The 19,901-nt window shown below is 52.5% G+C and overlaps 1 protein-coding gene across 1 annotated transcript in view; it reads left to right on the top strand.

Annotated features, from left to right (window-relative positions):
- Nucleotides 1-3,615: 3,615 nt before the first annotated feature.
- The window catches only part of RAB40C (RAB40C, member RAS oncogene family), a 37,927-nt gene continuing 21,641 nt past the window's right edge, over nucleotides 3,616-19,901 (top strand). Inside the window, exons 1-2 of the mRNA XM_075514764.1 lie at nucleotides 3,616-3,726; nucleotides 3,920-4,230. Of these exons, the coding sequence (XP_075370879.1) occupies nucleotides 4,077-4,230 (154 nt within the window). The 5' untranslated portion in view covers nucleotides 3,616-3,726; nucleotides 3,920-4,076. The remainder of the gene's footprint in view (nucleotides 3,727-3,919; nucleotides 4,231-19,901) is intronic.

Raw genomic sequence — 19,901 nt, forward strand, 5'->3', positions numbered from 1 at the left:
TGTCCTGGCCCGTTGCTTGACGCAGAGCAATCCCCAAGAGAGAAAGGTGAATCAGCCATGCAGTAAAAGACAGGTTTGGGCAGCAATTAATATTTTATAAAAGCAAGAAGTCTTGCTGCTGCTGCTGCAACTTGGGGAGCGCAGGCCAGGGAGCAGAGCAGGAGGAGGAGGAGGAGCGGAGGCTGGAGGAAAGCGGAGCAGAGGAGCTGACTCACCAGCCTGAGCGAGGGCTGCCCTCAGCCCCGCCGAGCCCAGAGCTGCGGGCATCCATGCCACTGGGCAAGGAGGAGCCCTGATCCTGCGCTGACGCGCTGCAGCACTGGTTATACAAAGGCTGGGGGGTCTCGTGCTGGATCAGGCTCCCAGGCTCATAGAAAAGGGGGAGACAGAAGGGCTGGGAAGAGGCAGGGGACTGGGGGGGCAACGCGGGAGGAGCAGAGGGACCAGGGGCACCAGGGCTACACGGGGGGCATCTTTGTAGCAGGCCGCAGGGAAGGATGCCATGGATGCCAGCGTCCTCCCAGCACGAGGCAGATGGGAAGGGATTCAGAACTGGGAGAGGAGCAGAGCAGAGGCAGGACAGAGGGAGGTGGGACCACCATGCCCCGGGCTGGGGGCTGCAGCCTGAAAGCTGAAAGAGGAACAAAGCAATGGCTGGGAGTGCTAGAGCATGATGGGGCTGGGTGGTGGGCCCCATCCTGTCCCCCCCGTCCCCGCTTTCACCCTGTGCTGGCCCATCAGGATGGAGCTGAACCACTCGCTGCCACCTGCGAGGTCCCTGCACGTCCCGGGTTCTTCCTTGCCCTGGGACCTGCGTGACACCGCTTTCCACTGTGGCACAAAGCCGCTCCTGGCAGAGCGGAGGCTCGTGCCCTTCCCCAGCAGTGCCGCAGCGATGCTCACCCATTGCCACCAGCACTGGAAGGGGCCCACCACCCCACGGTGGGACAGGACCGTCTCCAACCCTCCCGTGGGACCCCCTCTGCCCCGGGGGAGCCATTTCCAGGGTGGTTTGGCAGGGAGGTCAAGGGGAAAAGCCTGAAGCTGGGGGGTCGCTGCCTCCATTGTGCGCTGGGGAGAAGCCCAGCCTGCCGCAGCGGGGTGCTGAGCTGCGCGGCCCTTTGCAATCCCTCCTGCTTTGGGCTGATGTGACACAGCCTCTCACTGTCTCCGTGTTTCTGGAGACGGAGGGACCAGCAGGGCTGGGGGGGAGTGCTGCAGCTCCGGCAGTGGGGCTGGATGGATGCTGGTGGGTTTGGGGTGGTTTTCGCCTCTCTCCATCCCTCTCAGACAACACCGGCTGTCCGCAGCGGTGCAGGCAGCCCGGCTCCAGCAGCGTTTGCCCAGTCAGTTCTCAGTGCCAGCGCTCCTGGTCCAGCCGGCTCCTGGGCATCAGGCTGCTGGAGGCCTCACCCCATGGCTGGGACAGTCTTCTTCCCTGACCATCTTTCTCTTCTTCACTTGATTGCCAAATCTGCCCAGAAGCTGTGGCCAAACCACTCCCCACTTGCTGCCCCAGGCCTCCCACCCTCCATCCCCAGCCCCATCCCTCCCCTTCCCTCCTCCCTCCATCCCTTCTCCCTCCTCCATCCATCCCCTCTCCCCCTCCATCCATGAGCGACACCAGCCTGGGCAGCAGCGCCTGGGTGAGTTGGGGTCCGCGGGGTTTTGCCCCCTCCCTGGCGCTAAGCCCCTTGGGCAGGGAGGAGGGCGCAGGGTACCCGTGTGCAGGCACAGGCGTGCGTGCGGGTGGGAAGAGGCCCCTGGCACCCTGCGACGCTGCAGCCGAGCCGGGAACCTGCAGCCCGATGGTCCCGGCCCAAGACGCTGACCCCAACCCACCTCCCACTCCTCCAGCACATCTATAGGGCTGACCCCGAATCTCAATTTGGCTTAATGCAGAAGCTCTGCCACAGCCTTCAGTCCTTTCCGGAGCTCTCCGGCACTCGCAGCCGCTGGAAGCTCCCCAGAGGAGCCGGGGGAGCTGCAGCGTCCCTGCATGCGGGCGACCATGCCCAGCGCTCCCTGGGCTGGGGGCCCCTCGCTCCTGGGGTTGTTGGGGGACACGTATCGCTTTACATGGGACTAATTGGAGGCAGCCAGGCTGGGAACTTAATTAGTGGGCTGCCGGCTCTGAAAAGATTAGCCAGGATGCTTTGCTCAGCACAGGTATTTGTCAGCGATGCCGGCAGGGAGGGCACCCTCGCCCAGCCGGGCACCGGCCCCTTCCCCTGGGAATCCCGCAGGATCGGGCCCAGGAGTGGCTCCCCGTGGAGCCGTGACCTGCCAGCGGCCACAGCCAGGCCGATGCCAAGGGGCTTGGAGGGGGCTGGCCGGTCCCGGCTGAAGGTGCCGCTGAAGCAGCGGGGGCGGTTATCGGTGCCGCAGCCCTTCACGGGTAAAGGCTCGGCCTGGCGTCCACGGCTCCGCGGCCGCCATTGTCCCCTGGGGACGCGCTGGACGTCACCCCTCCGGCCCTGGCCCTCAGTAGGTGCTGGCTGCCCCACCAACAGCGCGCACCTCCCGCCCCCTGGAACCCCCCCCGGGTGCCCACCCTGCACCTGGATGCCCCCTGATACCCGGGTGCCCCCCAATCCTGGGTGCCCCCCCCCCCCCGGATGCCCCCCAATCCTGGGTGCCCACCCCCACACCTGGATGCCCCCCATCCTGGATGCCCCCCAATCCTGGGTGCCCCCCAATCCTGGATGCCCCCCAATCCTGGGTGCCCACCCCACACCTGGGTGCCCCCCAATCCTGGGGTGCCCCCCACACACCTGGGTGCCCCCCAATCCTGGATGCCCCCCAATCCTGGGTGCCCACCCCACACCTGGGTGCCCCCCAATCCTGGTGCCCCCCAATCCTGGGTGCCCCCCCCCCCCGGATGCCCCCCAATCCTGGGTGCCCACCCCCACACCTGGATGCCCCCCATCCTGGATGCCCCCCAATCCTGGGTGCCCACCCCACACCTGGGTGCCCCCCAATCCTGGGGTGCCCCCCACACACCTGGGTGCCCCCCAATCCTGGATGCCCCCCAATCCTGGGTGCCCACCCCACACCTGGGTGCCCCCCAATCCTGGTGCCCCCCAATCCTGGGTGCCCCCCCCACCTGGATGCCCCCCAATCCTGGGTGCCCACCCCACACCTGGATGCCCCCCAATCCTGGATGCCCCCCAATCCTGGGTGCCCACCCCACACCTGGGTGCCTCCCAATCCTGGGTGGCCCCCACACACCTGGGTGCTCCCCAGTCCTGGGTGCCTCCCAATCCTGGGTGTTCACCCCACACCTGGATGTCCCCCAGTCCTGGGTGCCCCCCACACCTGGGTGCCCACCATACGCCGGCCGGCCCCACGCCGGCCGGGCCCCGCACGACGCTCCCAGACTCGTTGTCCCATCATGCTCTGCTCCTGCGCGCCCCGCACGGCCGCGGCCGTCTCCCGCAAGGCACGCCGGGACCTGTAGTCTGCAGCTGCACTGCCGGGCCCTCCGCCGGCCCCGCCCCGCGGCCCCGCCCCTCGAGAGGCCGGAGGGGCGCGCCGGGGCGGGGCCGGCTTTGACGGACGCGTGGCCGAGCCTATGGAAGGGGCGGTTCCCGGGCGAGGGGCGGGCCCTGCGGCCGCCTCTCCCTCGGCCCGAGCGGGCGCTGCGCGGCGGCGCCAGGCGGAGGCTGCGGCCGTGGTGGCGGCGGCTGCGCGGCCCGGCCCGGCCCCGGGCGCCCCGGCCGCGAGGTGGGTGAGCGCGGCCCGGCGCGGGGGAGTCGGCGGGGCGGGCTGGGGCGGCGGGGCCTGGCGGGGCGGCGGCGCATTGTGCGGGCGGGGGCGGGGGCTTTGTCAGCGGCGGGGGGCGCTGAGGAGCCGGCGGGGCCGGGCCGTTTGCCGCCGCCTCCTCCTCCTTCTCCTCCTCCTCCTCCTCCCGCCTCAGGTCCCCAGCGCGTCCCTCGGCGGAAGATGCGAGGCGAGGCGGAGGGCCGGCTGTGAGCTGCGGCGGGGGGAGAGGCCCGGCGGTGTCCCCGGAGCGGGGCCGGAGCCCCCCCTCAGGCCGGCGGGCGGCGGAGGATGCGGACTGGGCCTCCTCGCCGATGAGAGGGAGGATGGGAACCCAGGGCAGCCCGGTGAAGAGCTACGATTACCTCCTCAAGTTCCTGCTGGTGGGGGACAGCGACGTGGGGAAGGGCGAGATCCTGGAGAGCCTGCAGGACGGGGCCTCCGAGTCCCCCTACGCCTACAGCAACGGTAAGGGGGCCGGGGGGCAGGATCGGTCCCGCGGCCCTGGCAGAGCTGCCATCGCTGCGACGGGCCGCAGCGGGGACCCGTGCGAGGGGTCGCTGCCCTTGGGGAGGGAGGGGTTGTTTTGCTTTTTTCTGTGGCTTTTTTATTAACTGGAAGCGTAGCGTGGTTTATCAGGGGTCGTGCCGCTGGCGGCGGAAAGGCCACGGCTGTTTCTTAAAATTGTGAAGATCTGCAGGAGAATTTGGCCAGAGGGACGGCAGAGGGGTCGGCGTCTGATGTAATCCCTGGGTGCGCGAATCCTGCAGCGCAGCTGGACGTTCCCAAGCGGAGCTCTGCCTCAGCACCCCGCTCAAAGAGCCGAGCTGATTTCCCATGGCCACCACAGGGGTTAACGCAAGGACCGAGCTGTACCCAGAGGAAGCGGGTCCGTAACAAAAGAACAGGAGCGTTATTTCCAGGCCAGAGCTGCTCTCACTTGGTAGCTGGCTACTGCGAGCGCAGCTTGGTTGGTCCGCCTCCTGCAAACATCAAGGTTTCTAATGGAGCCCATGACAGACCATTAACTACAGTGTCACAAGACCGTAATTAAGAGCCAAGGAGTGGCGCTGTGCTATTTCCTGCGTCCCCTCGCTGCAGTTAAAGCATAACATGGCCCGGTGGGGTGCAGGTCCTGGGGTGGTTTTCAATCTGTCATCCTTCCCCCCAGCCTCCGTGCAAGATAACGTCCCCAAGGGCTTGGCAGAAGCAATCCAGTTCAGACCCTGCATCATTGCCGCAACCAACCCCAGGGCTGGAGCAGGTGGTGCTTAGTTTTGCCTGTAAGCAGGACTCTGAGGGAATCGGGTGCTTCTCGATGTTCTGTGTTGAAGCTGGCTGAATTTAGAGCATAAAGGAGCGGCATGGCTTGGCTCCTGACTGCGTGCTTGGTCCTCGGAGCTACTACCAGTTTCGTAGGATCCGATGCAAGCGCGCACCTGCTCCACAGAGATTTACAGGGAGGTGGTGACTCAGAAGTCAGGATGCTTGTGGAATGAGAGCAGCAAATTCTGGAACTAGGAGGTTGTGGTATCATTCATCTCCTTGGGTGTCTGGCTGAGCTGGTGCGGTTTGCCTTCGAGGAGATGCTTGGCACTCTTAAGCTTCCCTGAGGAGAGTTTGTGTCTCTGAAGAACCCGCCTCATCTGGGAGCTGTAGAGCTGCTCCCTGGGGTTAGCGTTTACTAAGCAGAAAGGGATGAAGAGGGTAACGGGGTTGTTGTTTTAAGTGAAGTGTTAAAGTTGGAATTGTCTTCTGATAGAAATGGTTTTGACCGCTGTTTTGAAGCAGGCGATGCAGGAGTAATGAGTATGATTGCAAATTGAGTGTGCGGTGTGCTCTTTGATATATACCTAAAACCCAAAGAATGGTGACTCTGGCTACTGCTATAAAAGCTTTGTCTCTGTACCCCCTATTTTATAACAACAACATACCATGATCTTTCTTCTAGGAAAAGAAGTCTCAGTGAACTAATATTTTCAGAACCTTCTCTCATCTTCTGTGGGCAGTCGAACCCATTCCTAATTAGAGAATTAGGTCACATGCTGTTTTTTCACAGGAATATATGCTCTGATAGTCTCTGCTTCTGTTGCTTCTGCGAAGCTACGTGCCTTTTGGATAATCAGATGGAGTAGCTTTGAAATCTGAGTGAATTTGATACTGCTGATATGCCTGACAGCCTTGGCAATCAAAATCCCTCCATCTCTGGTGCAGTTGGAATGTGCGTACTGACAGGGCACGCTTCTCCGCCAGCATGCTTTCACTCTGCCCTGACGGAGACCATCCCCTGACCTGAAGGCACTTAATTTTGTGAACAGCTAGTGCCTGGCCTCCTTTTTGACGTGTGCCTAATGCTGTCCCAAAACTGCAATGGTGGAAAGTTATGTAGAGGCTCTTTTTGTAAATCTTTTACTTGTAAGTGTGTTACCCTCCTCCTCATCCCCTCCCAGACCCCACATCCCAATTTAAAACAAGTATTGTATCATCTACTACTTGTTTAATCTGTCCAGAAAACAGAACCTGCCATTATTCATGTGAAATGGAGTATGCTTTAGGTTGGTCTTGTAACTGGGACATCTCATGTCAAGCTCAGATCCCTAACCTCTGGTGGGGAGGGGTAAAGCCGTTGTGCCCTCTCTGTCTCGTTGGGGTCTGCTGCTTTTACTGTGTTGGCCAATGTTTTGACACAGGTTTTTTGAAATGCAGTGTGAAATGGATTGTCCTTTCAGCTCTGGGAAGGCATACCTTTAAAAATGATGCTCTGTAAATGAAGCTCGCTATTTTTGCTGATGCTCCTCTGCTGTACACCTGGCCTCTTGAAAAGGGTTTGAGGGATTCCTCTCTCCTCCATGAGTGGCTGGGTGTCGGAAGAGCAGGCAACCAAGAGACAGCCCTTTTTCTATCAGCATTGCTTTTGAGAACAGTAAGCAGCGGGCATCCTCTGCTTGCTTACGTCCAGTTTCTGAAAGCCTTGGGTACAGTATGAGCTATGTCTCTCTTAAAGCATCGTAGTCACTTCTGTCCGTCCTTGTTCAGGATCCCTGAGCCGAAGCATCGCTTCTCAACTTAGTCTTATAGCTTGGCACCTCGTAGTAAATCTGGCACATCTTAAATAAGACACTGCAGTTCCTATTGTGTATAGCAAGACCTTAGAAATGTCCTTTATTTAAATTGCTGTTAGAAATTAATCTGGTCCATGTAAGTAGAGATGGTTGTTACTCCCTGCATGCTGATGGCCTTTGCAGTGAGAGGCATGAGTGATGCCCCTGACCATTGCTGCACCCGAGCTGCAAGGGCACTAGATACTGAACTTCTGGTGACTTGAAAACAGCATTTTGAGGGGGGATTTGAGGTCCAGTTGTCACCTGTGTGTTTCTTAGTAGGTTCATGCTGAAGTTACCAAGCGTATTGGTCCGCAGGAGCATCAGGCCAAGCACCCCGTGCGCAGAGCAGGATCTGCCCCAGGAGCGTTGTTTGTGTCGTGTAGCTGGATATTGTCACCTCCCACCCCCAGGAGGGTTTGTAACTGAAGTGGACTCTTACTTTTTCTTGGCCAGCCACAAAAGGCCATTAATTAAGCCATCTTACTAGTATTTTGGTGAAAATGTGGGCTTTTGGGAGAACATTATGGTTCGTTCTTCTGGGCTTCCAGCGTTGTCCTCCTTCCCAACTTTCACCCACCTCACTCCCCAAATCTGCAGTTGTGGAGGCAGGGTGCCATTCTTGGAGCCCCACCGCTGCTCTTGACAGCCAGAGGACCTCACCCGAGAACCAAAAGTCCTGCCTTTCTCCCGAGTGCCTTCTCCTCTCAGCACTCGCTCCTTCTCCCAAGGTACAGGGGAGGGCTGCTCTGGCCCTGTGCTGTGAGCTGCGGTGTTACAGGTGACTTGGAGCAAAACTGCATGCCTTACTCACGGATACGAGTCAACTACACAAATCACTTTTCACTTTGGTGCTTAAGTTGCCCACTTGAGGTCTGTGTGTATCCTTCCCCAAGTACCAAAGCAGGGCACAAATGTCTCTGGTTGCAGGGTGGTTTTGGACAACGAGGTGTGGTGGAGCTGCGTGTGAAAGTAGGCGCAGTGTATGTGTCCTGCAAAAGGAAGACAAGGCTATTCCTCACCTGAAGGACCTGTGGCTTTGTCACTACTGTGTCATACATCCACTCTTGAATATCTAGTTATTCGTGTGCTTGTGCTGAAATGATCTTGCCTAGCTGGTTTGTTGGCTTGCTTGAAAAGCCAGCCCTGCTTGGGCTGCATCAACACCGGGTGAGTCAGGGGAGGACTCCTTGCATGGGAGTGCTCAGCAGGCACGAGTGCCATTGCTGTCGTATGAGACAGTGCCCTGCATGCACCAGAAATAGGGCCAGGCTGGTCTCACCACGCAGACGTGAATGTGATGTGCTCCTTCCTCACGTGATGGAGGGCTTTTTCTGTGGCAGAGCCTTCCCCCTCACCTGCTGCTGTTCCCATAGGAAGGGAGAAATGTGTGTTAAGGAAAGAGTAGAGCATGTTTCTGAGCAGATGGCTTTGATTGGAAGGGGGATGGATTTTTATTTTTATTTTTTTCCCTGTCCTCAGCTTGTATTAAGAAAGTGATGAGAAGGAAGCCTTATGTCTGCACTCTGATCTCCTTTCAAAGATCACGTGAAAGCTAAACTGAAAGCGTTGCCCTGCCACAGGGATGGTGCTGTGACCAGCCCTAATGCAGTGAGCCCCGATGCCTTGTCCCTTAGCTGGGCTTGGTGCCTTTATTTGAGCAGCGTCCTTAGGTGCTCTGTTACCCCACTGCTATCCAAAGACCCAAGGAAATGTTAGGAAAAAGGCAACTTAAGTGCTCAATTGCAATAGCTACCGACAGGTTTTACGGTTCAGATAAAAACTGGATCTTTCCCAAGAGCTCTTCCTCCATAGCAGAAGTGCAAGGAATTCAGCTTTTGGGCAGGAGCGGTGAGCCCACCGCAGCTCGGTGTCTGTGCAAGGAGCAAGGTCTGGGGCAGCGTAACTTCGTGGCCTTTCCCTGGCCGGGAGGGCAGGGAGAGGCAGTATTAACGAAGAGTGGCTGAAGACACTGCTCAGCCCTAGGAGGTGGCCAGGACCCTCCCAGCCAGTGCTATTTGCCTGGGGACCTCACCACTGCTGTTTAATTACCCGGTTGTTTATTTGAGCAACCCACATCTTCAGATGTCTTTTCCCTCTGGTTGTTTTTGTGCAGCTGTCTAAATTTGGAGGCCCCTAAGCTGTCCCTTTCAAGTCTTTCTTTACAGCAATTACTCTCTCAGTATGTCCTGTGACCCCTCAGTCACCAGCATGCATCCAGAAACATCACCTGTAAAACTGCTCTGCTTTGCTTCATAGCAGTCTTCACGTTAGTCGCTTGTCAACCAGGAGATCATCCGTACCACAGCCAGCGTACGCAGGGATGGAGGAAAGGGGACGCCTTGTCTCACCTTCCTCGCTGCCAAGGAGGGTGTGCTTCTTGATGCTTCTGCTTCTTGCCTGTCGAGTTTCCTGACTGACTGGGGAGGTGGTCTCTTGCTTCTCATCCACAGCCTCTGTGGTTGCTACCGTGTTTGGGTGGAAGTCCTGCCACACTGCTGCAGAGTTTGCCATTGCTGGTTTGCTTTTCCCAAGCCTTAACGAAGCGTGCGGCCAAGCAGTTCTGCTTTAAACTTCTGCAGCTTCTGTAAGGACAGGACCTCTGTAAATACCTGACAGCATCTAACCTTCCCTTCTTGAGCATACAAGAAACAGTTGCTGGGTGTACTGGTGTTTGGTAAAACCTTGGGGGGAGCAGCACTGATGTGGTGGCACCTTCTGGGCATAGGCACAAGAGTCGCAAGTGTTGAGCACAGCCTTGAGATTGCAGCTGAGCGCTCATCCCGGCATTGCTGCAGTGTGTCAGGGCTCTCTTTGGCATCAGCGAGGAGGGAAACATTGATCCTGGTGCTGCTTTGCTGCTGCCTCCTCCTTGCCTGGCCACGTGCCACCGGGTGCGTTCCTGCTGTCTGCCAGAGCAGTGTTGTCCCTGTGGGTGGTAGACACGAGCTGTCCGGCTGGGCTGGCCTGCTGTTTCAGGTGCTGCACACCAGTGGAAACTGCTGTTTATTTTCTGGCATAACTGTATTATTTGGAATAATGTTTTATTTTGAGGTTTTAGCGCTCCGATGCAAGGGGGATTGAGGCAAAATGCAGCCTTGCCATCATGTCCCTGTAGTGGCTGCAAAATTGATCTGCGGGGAATGCTTCAGCTGGACCACACGGGTCGTGCTGCTCAAAATCTCTTTCGATGGCTTGCAGAGTGGAGAGTGGTTGTTGCAGCAATTCCCCGTGTCTGCCAGCACTTACATCAGTGTCCTTCAGGGATGTTCGCTTCCCTATCATCAGGGACGCAAAACTGATCTCATCAGAGCAGGCTTTGGCTGAGAAACAACTCCAGCATCTCTTATTTCTCCATTGTTTACTACTTATCCTTTGTGTGAAAAATATTTCCAAACGTACAGTGTTGAACCTCCATCTCTGCTTGATGTAGGACTAACTAGCTGTGGCTTAAACTTAAACAAAACCCAAACAAACAAAAAACCCCTATCAAAACAAAAACCAAACCCCAAACTGAGTGCCTAGCAGGTTTTGACGTCTTCAGCTCTTTCTCAAGTCAGAATTAAGGATGTGCAGCACCGTAGGAGGGTTGTTTCAGGAGGGTTGTTTCAGGAGGGTTGTGTTTTTGTTGTGTTTTTATAAAGCTGGGGAGTTATTCTGCAAAGTTCTTGATAGCACTGGGCAGTTCTCACCACCTCTAATCCCCTGAATGACAGCTTTACTTTTACATGGCTGTTAATATGTTTCTGAGCTATAAGTGCACAAAGGTGATCTGAACTGAGCAGTATAAATCTGAAATGGGTGGAATGTTCTTCTAATAACTGGGATTAAAAGTTTCTCTGTATTTTTTATTTTTAAAAAGCGAGTAGGTTTTGCTCTCTCCAGATCCTGCGATGGCATTGTCCATGTCTCTTGGTGTGCGGGGGTTTTTTGTTTGGTTGTTTCAGTATATAAGCCGCATAGGAAAGCCCATGGAAAATGTCTCCTCCTCCTCCGCCCCGTCTCCTTCAGCTTTTGTTTCCAGCTGTTCCCTGGCATGTTTTCCTCCGGCAGCCTCCCTCTCTCGGAAGAGCAGAGCATCTTTCCCTTGCACTTGCAAATAGCTACGCTACAAGCTTAGGTTTTGGAGCTGAGGTTTCATAACCTTGCTTTTTATCTCTCTTTCTTTCCCTTTACCCCTCACCTTCCTCTGGCAGCCCAGGCTCGGCATGGAATGAGCAGTGATACAGAAGCATTATGTCATACCGGTTTCTATTTGATTGCAGGCAGAGGAGGAGGAAGGAAGCTCTGGTGTGAAAATCTTCGGCTCCGTTTTGCTAAACGCTTTTCTGTGAGTTGGGACTCACCTGAAAGGGAAATTTCCCTGGGGTTTAGAGGATTGTGGCTCAGGGCTAGGGCCTCCCATCGAAGAGGTCTGTTTGTTTCTGCAAAAGTTGTGGTAATAGTAAGGTTGCAACATCGGCTCAGAGACTGCTTGTTCCTATAGGGCCTCTATTTGCTGAGAGCATTTTTATGTAGCCATAGCTTTTTAGATTTTCTTCCTCTTTTCTACCTCCTCTTTGCCTCATTTCCATTGCCCCATTGGGAAACTAGACAATATTGTATCATTTTAAAACTTTGACACCTGTTCTCCTATAAATAAAACATCAGAAGTGATTAATGTCCTGTATGTGCTATGCAGTGCTGCAGCCATTTCAGTATCAGGCATTGAATTTGGACAAAAATCCTCATGCTATTCAAACAAAATATTTGCTGTTCAAACCATCAGTGGTTAAGGAGGAGACAGGCAGAAGGGGACACTGAAAGGCTGTATTTAACTGGCAGTTTAATAGAAGGTGCTGTGCATCTCTGGAATAATCTTTTAAAGAAAATGCAGGATATTTATTTATTTATTTATTTATAGAGATGCCATTTTAACTTATTTTCTAGCTCAGCTTCTGAGTTCCCTGGCCCATTTGGGGGTTTTACTGTACCACTTTCCTGTCTTTGCAAATAATGCTCTCTGCACACACCCCCAGTCACGTGCACAGAAATTACCCTGTCTTCTGTTTGCTTCTGTACCGGTTTTAACAGCAACAAGCTGCAGTCCATTTTGCCTGTGGTTCTGGAGGCCAAGTGGAGAGGAGACCTAACTAGATGAAAACAAACAAACCAAAAAAACCCTCAAAAAAATTAAAAACCCCACCCCACCATTTTGCCTGTCCTGTTTACTTAAATTTTCTCTAGTTGTCCTGAGAGCTGTTCTTTTTCGTATGCTGAGAATCTGCTCAAATAACTTGATGGTAAAATCCCTATAAGAAACAGCGTGCAGGTCTGTGCTACGGCACAAGGAGATGAAACTCTGTGGGGTTGATCTTACCTAACCTGAGAGCCTTCTCTGTGCTGCTCGCCATGCTAGCAAACGTATGTTTACTGTGAAATGCCTCCTTAGGTTGAGACACACTTGTGTTCTTGCAGGTGTTGTCTGTGTTACAAGGTTAAAATGCAATACTTTTTTTCTATTTTTAAAAATGCAAAATGCTGGCTTTCTCCTGGTAGCAGCAAAAGTCGTGCTTCGGAGTTGCAGCCAGGGTAGCTGGGGTGAGATCTTTCTCCTGCAACAGCTGTAGGTCAGGAGGAGGGGAGGACCTGGGAGGCTCCAATTTGGGCTGAGAGTGGAGGGTTTGAAAACATGATTTTGGGCTGTTGAGAGCTGCTGTGGAGCTGCTCTGACGCAGCACGCTTCGTGCAGGTGTGTAGAGGGGTGCTTGCTCACGTGCCTGGAGATTTGTTGTTACCGCTGGAAACAGCACACCGAAATGTGAAACCAACGTTAGCAGCCGTCCTGATGCTTCCAGCGTGGAGCAGTCTCTTTCTGGCGTGGGGCTCGCGGTCGGTGCAGCAAGACCAAATTCAAGAGCCCGTGAAATTCATGGTGGGTGGTCTCTCCGTAGCTGCCCTAGGAGCTCTGTAAGTACATGTGCTCGGCAGGCATGTGGTGCTTAACCTGTCTACACCCAGGTGAAATGCTGTAGCCTTCTTTCTGGGCGTTTGGGTGTACAGCGTCAGTCTGGAGACGGCTGCGTCACTGCTGGCTGCCTCTGTTGCAGTGTTGCAATGTGACACTCTAAATGGGGAGACCTGGAGATGCCAACTGGCGTTGAGCAGCGGGGTGTGGATGGCAGGAGGGACTGCGGACGCATGTCCCGCCGATCGGAAACTGCTGCCGTGTGCGTCCAGATCCATGGGCAGGATCCCCGAGCAGGTGTGCAGCCGTACGTGTGAGCCAGGCATCTCGGGCATGGTGGTGTGCACGTCAGCCTGGTGGTGATGCCACAAAGGTCTGGTGCTGTAGAGCAGCATTTCCCATGTATTCGTGTGCACAGTGTTCAGAGGTGTAAATGTGGAAGGTGAACCTCATCAATATCAGGATATTGAAGGTACTTGGACAAATGCTTGGATTATTTGGAGTGTTGTGGGTTTTTTTCTTTGTCTCCAAGCATATCTTGGTGTTTGTACGGTAATCTAGCAACAATGAAGATTGTTATGGTGCCCTCTGATTTTCTTCATAGGCTGTCTTTGTTTCTGAGTGCAGCTGTATAGTTTTTATGGAGATCTGAACTGCAAAGCATGAAGAAACTCTTTTGTTTGTTGTCGCTTCTGTGCATAAAATCATTCTTGATTTTCTTCTAAAGCACAAATCCACTTAACATCCCCAATTCTGGACTGACTTTTGACTGTTTCTGTGGCTTCCCGGGTGTCCGCTGAAATTGTTTGAGCTTTAAGAACAGATTTGCTTCTGGCTCCAAATGCCGTTTTCAGATGCAGTTGTCATCCTTAAATGAGCCCAGCACAGAGGTCCTCTGTGCGAGGACCACATAGCTGCCGAAACGCTGCTGGGCTGTGGAGCAGGCAGTGGAGAAGTGAAGTCTTCTGCAAATCTGGGCTTCCTAGAGGTCTCAGAATAAGTGTTTTGCTTTTGGCTGGTTACAAAACCAAACAAGCAATTATTTGTCCGAGATCCCCACCTACGAGCCCTTAGCTGTGGATGGAGGTGCCTGGGAACAAACTCTGACACGAGCAGCCTTTTTGCAAAAGGCTTCCAACTGGAAGCCTGAATCGAAAGCACTCTCGGTTGAAATGAAGGAGATAAGAGTGGAAGACAGAGTATGTTTTTCAGGAGAAAATCCACAAATTTGGGTAACTTCAAATAATTGCAAAGTGTTTGTTCTCTTTCTGTTTCTGTATGTGTCTTTGTACAAGGTGCTTGGCAGCCTGTTGGATGTATCGCGCAGAGCTGCCAAGTGCCGCAGCAGCTCCCTTGAGTTGGCAGGAGCTCGCGTGACGTGCTGAGCTTCGTTCGGGGACGTGGGCTCCTGGCCGTGCGTGTAGGGCTGAACTCCTTGGCTCAAAACAGCTCAGACTCATCTGCTGCACAGTTAAATAATCGGAAGCTGCTCATTACCTTCCGTTGAGTTGTGCAGCAAGAGTGGATTTTGTATTTGCTGTGTGAGCAGGAGATGACGAAGGCTTGAGCAGATGGCTTACATCTACCCCTGTCCCCCAGCCAGCACCGTGCGGGAGCGGCACTGGTCTCCTGCGTGCCCGGTAAGAACCGAGACCTCTTGTTCCTGTTCCCAGGGTGGCTGCTCAGCTACAACGCAGGGCAGGAGCACCGTGGTAAAAGCACACGCTTTCTGACCCTCAGCTCCAGCTCTGCGGGCAGGAGCTGGGGGAGTTTTGCAGTGATGCTGTTCGGGAACTTTTATCACCCTGCTTAAAACAAAGAAGTAATACTGCCAAGGTAAATGCTAACACCAAAAGACACAGACCTGGGGTGAATCCACCTTTGTTTTAAAGCATATGTTTTGTTGACCCCTGTTGTTGATGGAGATAATTTGTTGTTTGTCTATCTAGAGAGTAGGTAATTGAATGCATGACTCAAACTGATGAGCTCATGTGTTGTTTGGAAGGGATTTTTTCGGTGGCTTACAGCTCTGAGCTGACTAGCTAAATTGCTGCTGTTAATGTGCTGCTGTTCACACTTTTTAAGGTCGGATGACTTCATCAGTTGTTAGTTGAATAGCTTGAATTCACTTTTTTCGTCAGCTGGTGTTTATGTGCTCATACCACATTTTTTCTGAACAATTTAGTATCACTTAGAGTTGATGGAGAAAATAACTACTCTAAGTTAATGGTAGGAAGTGGAAGGTGATGCCCTGGTAGTATCTTCTACGTACAGATGCTACTGCCTGTTTTTTAAATTACTTGAGTCAGAGGATCTCGATACCTGTGTCTTTGGTGCACGGCCCCAGCAGCTGCCTTCTGCCTAGGAGCAGATTTTGGTGTTGGGTTAATACCTGTGCAGTGCAAAACCTGTTTGCTTTGAATGTGCATTCAACAGTTGGCAACTCCTGACCTGCTGTCATTTCTGTACCCATCTGCCTTGTTTGACTAGAAATGAAACGACAAGTCTTTTGTATCAATTTTTGCCCACAAGCGAACAATTCTGATATGAGTCTTCAGCCCTGGCTGCCCTTTTACTCATAGGCTGTTGAAGGCATGAAAAAAAAAAAAACCAGAACCTGAAAAAAAACCAAAATAAGGCATTTTGAACTACGTTCATAATGCATCCTAGCATCATATTCTGCTTCTTGGAGCAACTTGGCTGCTGGACCCAGTAGCTGTAGGATGACAGTTGGTTGAACATCTCGCTATAAACCCTTCTTAAATGAAAAGGTGCGGGATGTGGGATGCAATGAGAGGGAATGTGTGAACATGGTGACGGGGGCTCTGTGTGTGGGGGGGGTGGTAATAACTGCTGTCGTCTTGTGGAAGATGTGGAATACAGTTGTTCTGCAGGAAGAGGAGTCCCAGGAGGCCAGTGCCCGCTCTGGCTTGAGCAAAGAGTCTGTGGAGAAGCTGGTGAGTTTGTATGGCGCTGCCTGTGTCACAGGAACATGCTATGAAACTTCTGGAGTAGCTCTGTCCCTCTTGGCCTGACCTAGCTCCTGGTACACCTCCAAAGCTGGGCACTGGAGAGGGATGCTGCCGGGAATGCTGCTCGTGGATAACACCCTGCGGGTGGGGGGGTTATTTCACCCTGAAATAACCTAACGGGGGAGGGTCTCTATTCAGGTGGTGTTGTGAGATGCTGTGCCAGTGGCCTGGCATCCTTGCTGTCCAAATTCCTGCTGTCAGCCCCACGAGTGAGTGCGGTTTGGTTATGGGGGCGGTGGTGGTCTGTGGGGTTTTGGGGTGGGTGTTTTTTGCATGCTGAGGCCTATAAGTGGGAATGATGCTCTTATTCTGGAGCTGCTCTGCTGTTGTGTCCCAGTGCAGACCTGGAGCTACTGCACCCATCTTTTGGCCTCAATTTTGTGACTTCCCAGCACTTCTCTTCCCTTGTTTGTTCTCTTTGGCTTGTTGGCGAGGACGGGACTGGCTGGATGTCGCTGCTTCTGCCCTTTCTCTGCACTCAGCAAGGATGGGGGCAACCCTGCTAATTTGTTTTGGGGAAAACCAAGTGGCATACTATCCCAGATGTCAGGTGCAGCATGGTGCTGCTGCCCTGTTGGAAATGATTATTGCTTTTCATCATTAACTTGCCCCTACGAAAACATTGGCCACGGTCAATTTGCTGGCCGCTCTCCCCATGTGCATGGCACACCGCGGTCTCTCTGGCTTTCCGAAGGAGCCAGGCAGCCTCGCGTGGTGACTGCACACACAGGGGCAAGGCTTTCCATTTTAAAACCGAGCTGCAGGAGTCATGGCTGAGAAAGGTCTAGTTAACATCTGTGACACCCAGGGACTTGGTAGAATAAACAGTCGTCTTTAGACACTGCTCAGTTATTGCTGGCATTTGGGATAAATTCATTTCTGCACTAATGGCTTTAGGCTGAATTTACCAGAGCACAGAAAGTCCCCAGTTACCAAGTCTGTTGTGCGGTCACTGCACTGGTCTTTGGACAGATTAATGGCTTGGTTGGTTTTTCCTCTTTTAGTCCAGCTGGAAGGTTTGCATAAGCCGTTTGGAGGGAGAGGGAGGGACCTTTCAGCAGCTTGCATTTTGTGCACATAACTAAGACTACTGCTAGCTTACGTGATAAAAAACCTGCCTGCATATCCCCAAAGGTGTGCTGAGGGACTGTGGCAGGTTGGGGAGCCCGAGCGATTCTCAGCCAGGCACTGCCAGCCTTGCAAGAGGGTCTCGGAGGAGGGGACACCCTGCCCAGACCTCTCCCGGGGCTGTCCTGGGAAGCCGAGCCCAGCTGCCTGTGAGCGGTTGTCTGGCCAGTAAGGGACTGCTAGGGAGGGGACGGGGCTCATGTGTAGTTTACATCTTCCCAAAAATTCACAGTTGGTTATGGTGTTCTTGCTGGCATCCACAGCGTTGTCTGAACTGGTGATAAAGGTTTTAAACTAAATTTACCTGTCTGTGCTTAGCCGCAGCTCTTGGAGTCCTTGCTGTTAAGAAACTTTATTGGAGGGTCATTCTTAACTTTTTCCTTTTGCAAAAGGGAAGGAAAAAAATATTTACATCTCATTGACCCATTCTAGAGTATTTCTTGGTGTTTATCTACTTTTAAATTAATGTTTTCACTGCTGCAAGACCATCTGCACACTGGATGATTATGGCTTCTGATCCTTCCTTGTGTATTAAGTAAGGATTTCCACAACACTTGGGTTACAAATTCATTGCAATTTGTCTGTAAAGTCCGCCATGCTGACTGGGAGGTGTTCTCAGTGCTGCCCTAGGAGAAACAGGGTTTGCTCGATACTCTTGATGGCGTTTGCCTGTTTTGTAATCACAGCATGTCTTTAAATTTTTCAGTTATTGATTTGCCAGTGGCTCGCAGAGACCTACATTGCTTCCTCCTGAGGATTCTCTTGAACACAGTGCAGCACGACCAGCCCTTCATAGCTAGTTACTCAAGTTCACTGTGATATCGCAGCAAGTTAATTATTTGATGTGTATCCTCTTTTTTTTATTCCATCCCTGCGCTCTCCCCTCCTCCCAGCAGTTGCTGGTCAGTGTAGCATCAGACCTGCAAATTTTTAAGACAACCTTTTAAGAAGTCCTAGACCTTTTTGTGGACTCAGCAGAGCCGATGACCTGTAGGAAAACAGAAGTGTCTGGGGGTGCTTTGGGGGAAAATCCAGCATTTTCAGTTAGACAATTGTGGCGTGGTGGCTTTGGCTGTACTAATGACAGTCACAAATGAAAGTCCGTCACCAGGCTTGCTGGGTGAGGTGCTGTGGTGGCATGGTGAGTTTCTGGTGGCTTGTGAGCCACCAGTGCTAAAATTTCCCAGTAGAGCAGAGCGTTTCTCTAGAGGTGCCAACAGATCAGGCACATCTCGCTCACCAGTCCTCCTCTGAGGACTCAAATTCCATCGTTGTTAAGAGAGTTGTGGAACGGAGCCACTCTGGCTTAATTATGCCTATAGATGAAATAACAATCTGCCAAAAAGCAGCATTAGTCAGATAAGTAACAAAAGTCTACTCAATTTATCTTATTTTCTTATTTATATAATGCATTGAATGAAGGATTGGCCTTGGCTCATCATCATTGCACACCTCAAGTTTTGACTATTGACCTTATATATCGCTTTGCAAATGGGTTGGTTGACTTCTTTTTAATTATAAATGAACTGAACCCAGTTTAATTTCATTAAAAAAAAAAAAGAAAAAAGCTGAGGTGGCATTATACAGTGCATGTCTGTAAGCTGGGGGAACTGATTATATTTTCAATGAAGTTCAAATAACATGCATTGGTTTTTGTTGTGGGTGGACTAACAGAAAGTGAGGTGGTGGATTCTGAGCTCCCACAAGCAGAAAACAATCCATTTAAGAAATGAGGTGGCAAAAGCATCTTTAGCCAATCTGATTCATACAAACTGTAGATGACTTTAGGTGATAAGCAGAGTGTGTCTCGGAAGGAAAGCAAGCTTGCCTTAAAACTATTATCAGTCTCACCTGAGTGCATGGATTTTTTTTTATTATTTATTTATTTTTCCCCTCCTTTGGGAAGAGGTTTTTGAGCATCACCTCGAATGTCTTCTGCCCCAGATTGGTGAATAAATTATGTTTTTGTCAAAGACACTGGAGATGTTGCTGCCAGCCTGCTGCAGCCTAGCCTTCGAGGAAGGTTGCAGGAAAACCTGCTGATGGCTTGCTTTAATGTGGGGCAAGTCCCAGTTGTACCTTTTTGATATTTGTATAGGTGCAGTGAAGCTGTTAGTCGGGGGCTGGATCATTAGAGCATCTCTGGAGGAGGACACTTGATTTGGAGGACACTAAAATGCAATATTGGCTCTAGCATCACACTGAGAGCTGTAATCGCTCTCACCCAAGCGCTAAGTAAGGATCGCCTTGGAAAGCTAAAGGAGGGAAAAAAAAAAAAGCATGTGCTGCTCTTACTGCTGTAAGGTTTTGTTCAAATCTGACTTCTTAAGGGGAGGGGACCCTTCTGGTCCCCTGCTCAGGTGTTAGGGCAGAGTCATCTTGAGAGTCTGCAAAATTGTCTCCTTTTCTCTAAAACAAAGACCTACACGAAGCCAAGAAGCTGCTGTGCTTACAGCAGTAAATATTTATAGAGCCTTGTGCACTTGAGCTATTTAAAGCAATTTTCCTGAGATGCTCATCTGTTTAAAGGGAGAGCCCAAGAGCAGCATGAAATACGTATCTCCCTTGTCTTTGTACCTTTTCCAACGCGACTTCCAGTTCAATGTACCTGCTTGCCTGCTGCCGCCTCCATTGTGTTTTCGGTGTGCTGCTGCTCATGCGGATGCAGTTCAGGGGCTTGGCGGAGCGGAGGGACACCTTTCTCCAAGCTGTGAATTCCCAGGAGGAAGGGGGACTGACAGCCTGATACAAAGTAGTATCAAGTGCTGGAAGAAAATTGTCATTTCTCTTGGAGGGATTTTACTTTTCCTGGTCACGTCAGGTGTAATCTTTCAGGTGAAAGTCTGAGTTTTAACTAAGCTAAGATTGGGTGTGGGGTTTTTTTCAGGTCATATTGATGCGAAGTGTGCTGTGCTCTGCATGAGTAATTTG

Source organism: Mycteria americana, chromosome 12 (genome assembly GCF_035582795.1).
Source record: "Mycteria americana isolate JAX WOST 10 ecotype Jacksonville Zoo and Gardens chromosome 12, USCA_MyAme_1.0, whole genome shotgun sequence".
In the NCBI taxonomy this organism is placed as follows: domain Eukaryota; kingdom Metazoa; phylum Chordata; class Aves; order Ciconiiformes; family Ciconiidae; genus Mycteria; species Mycteria americana.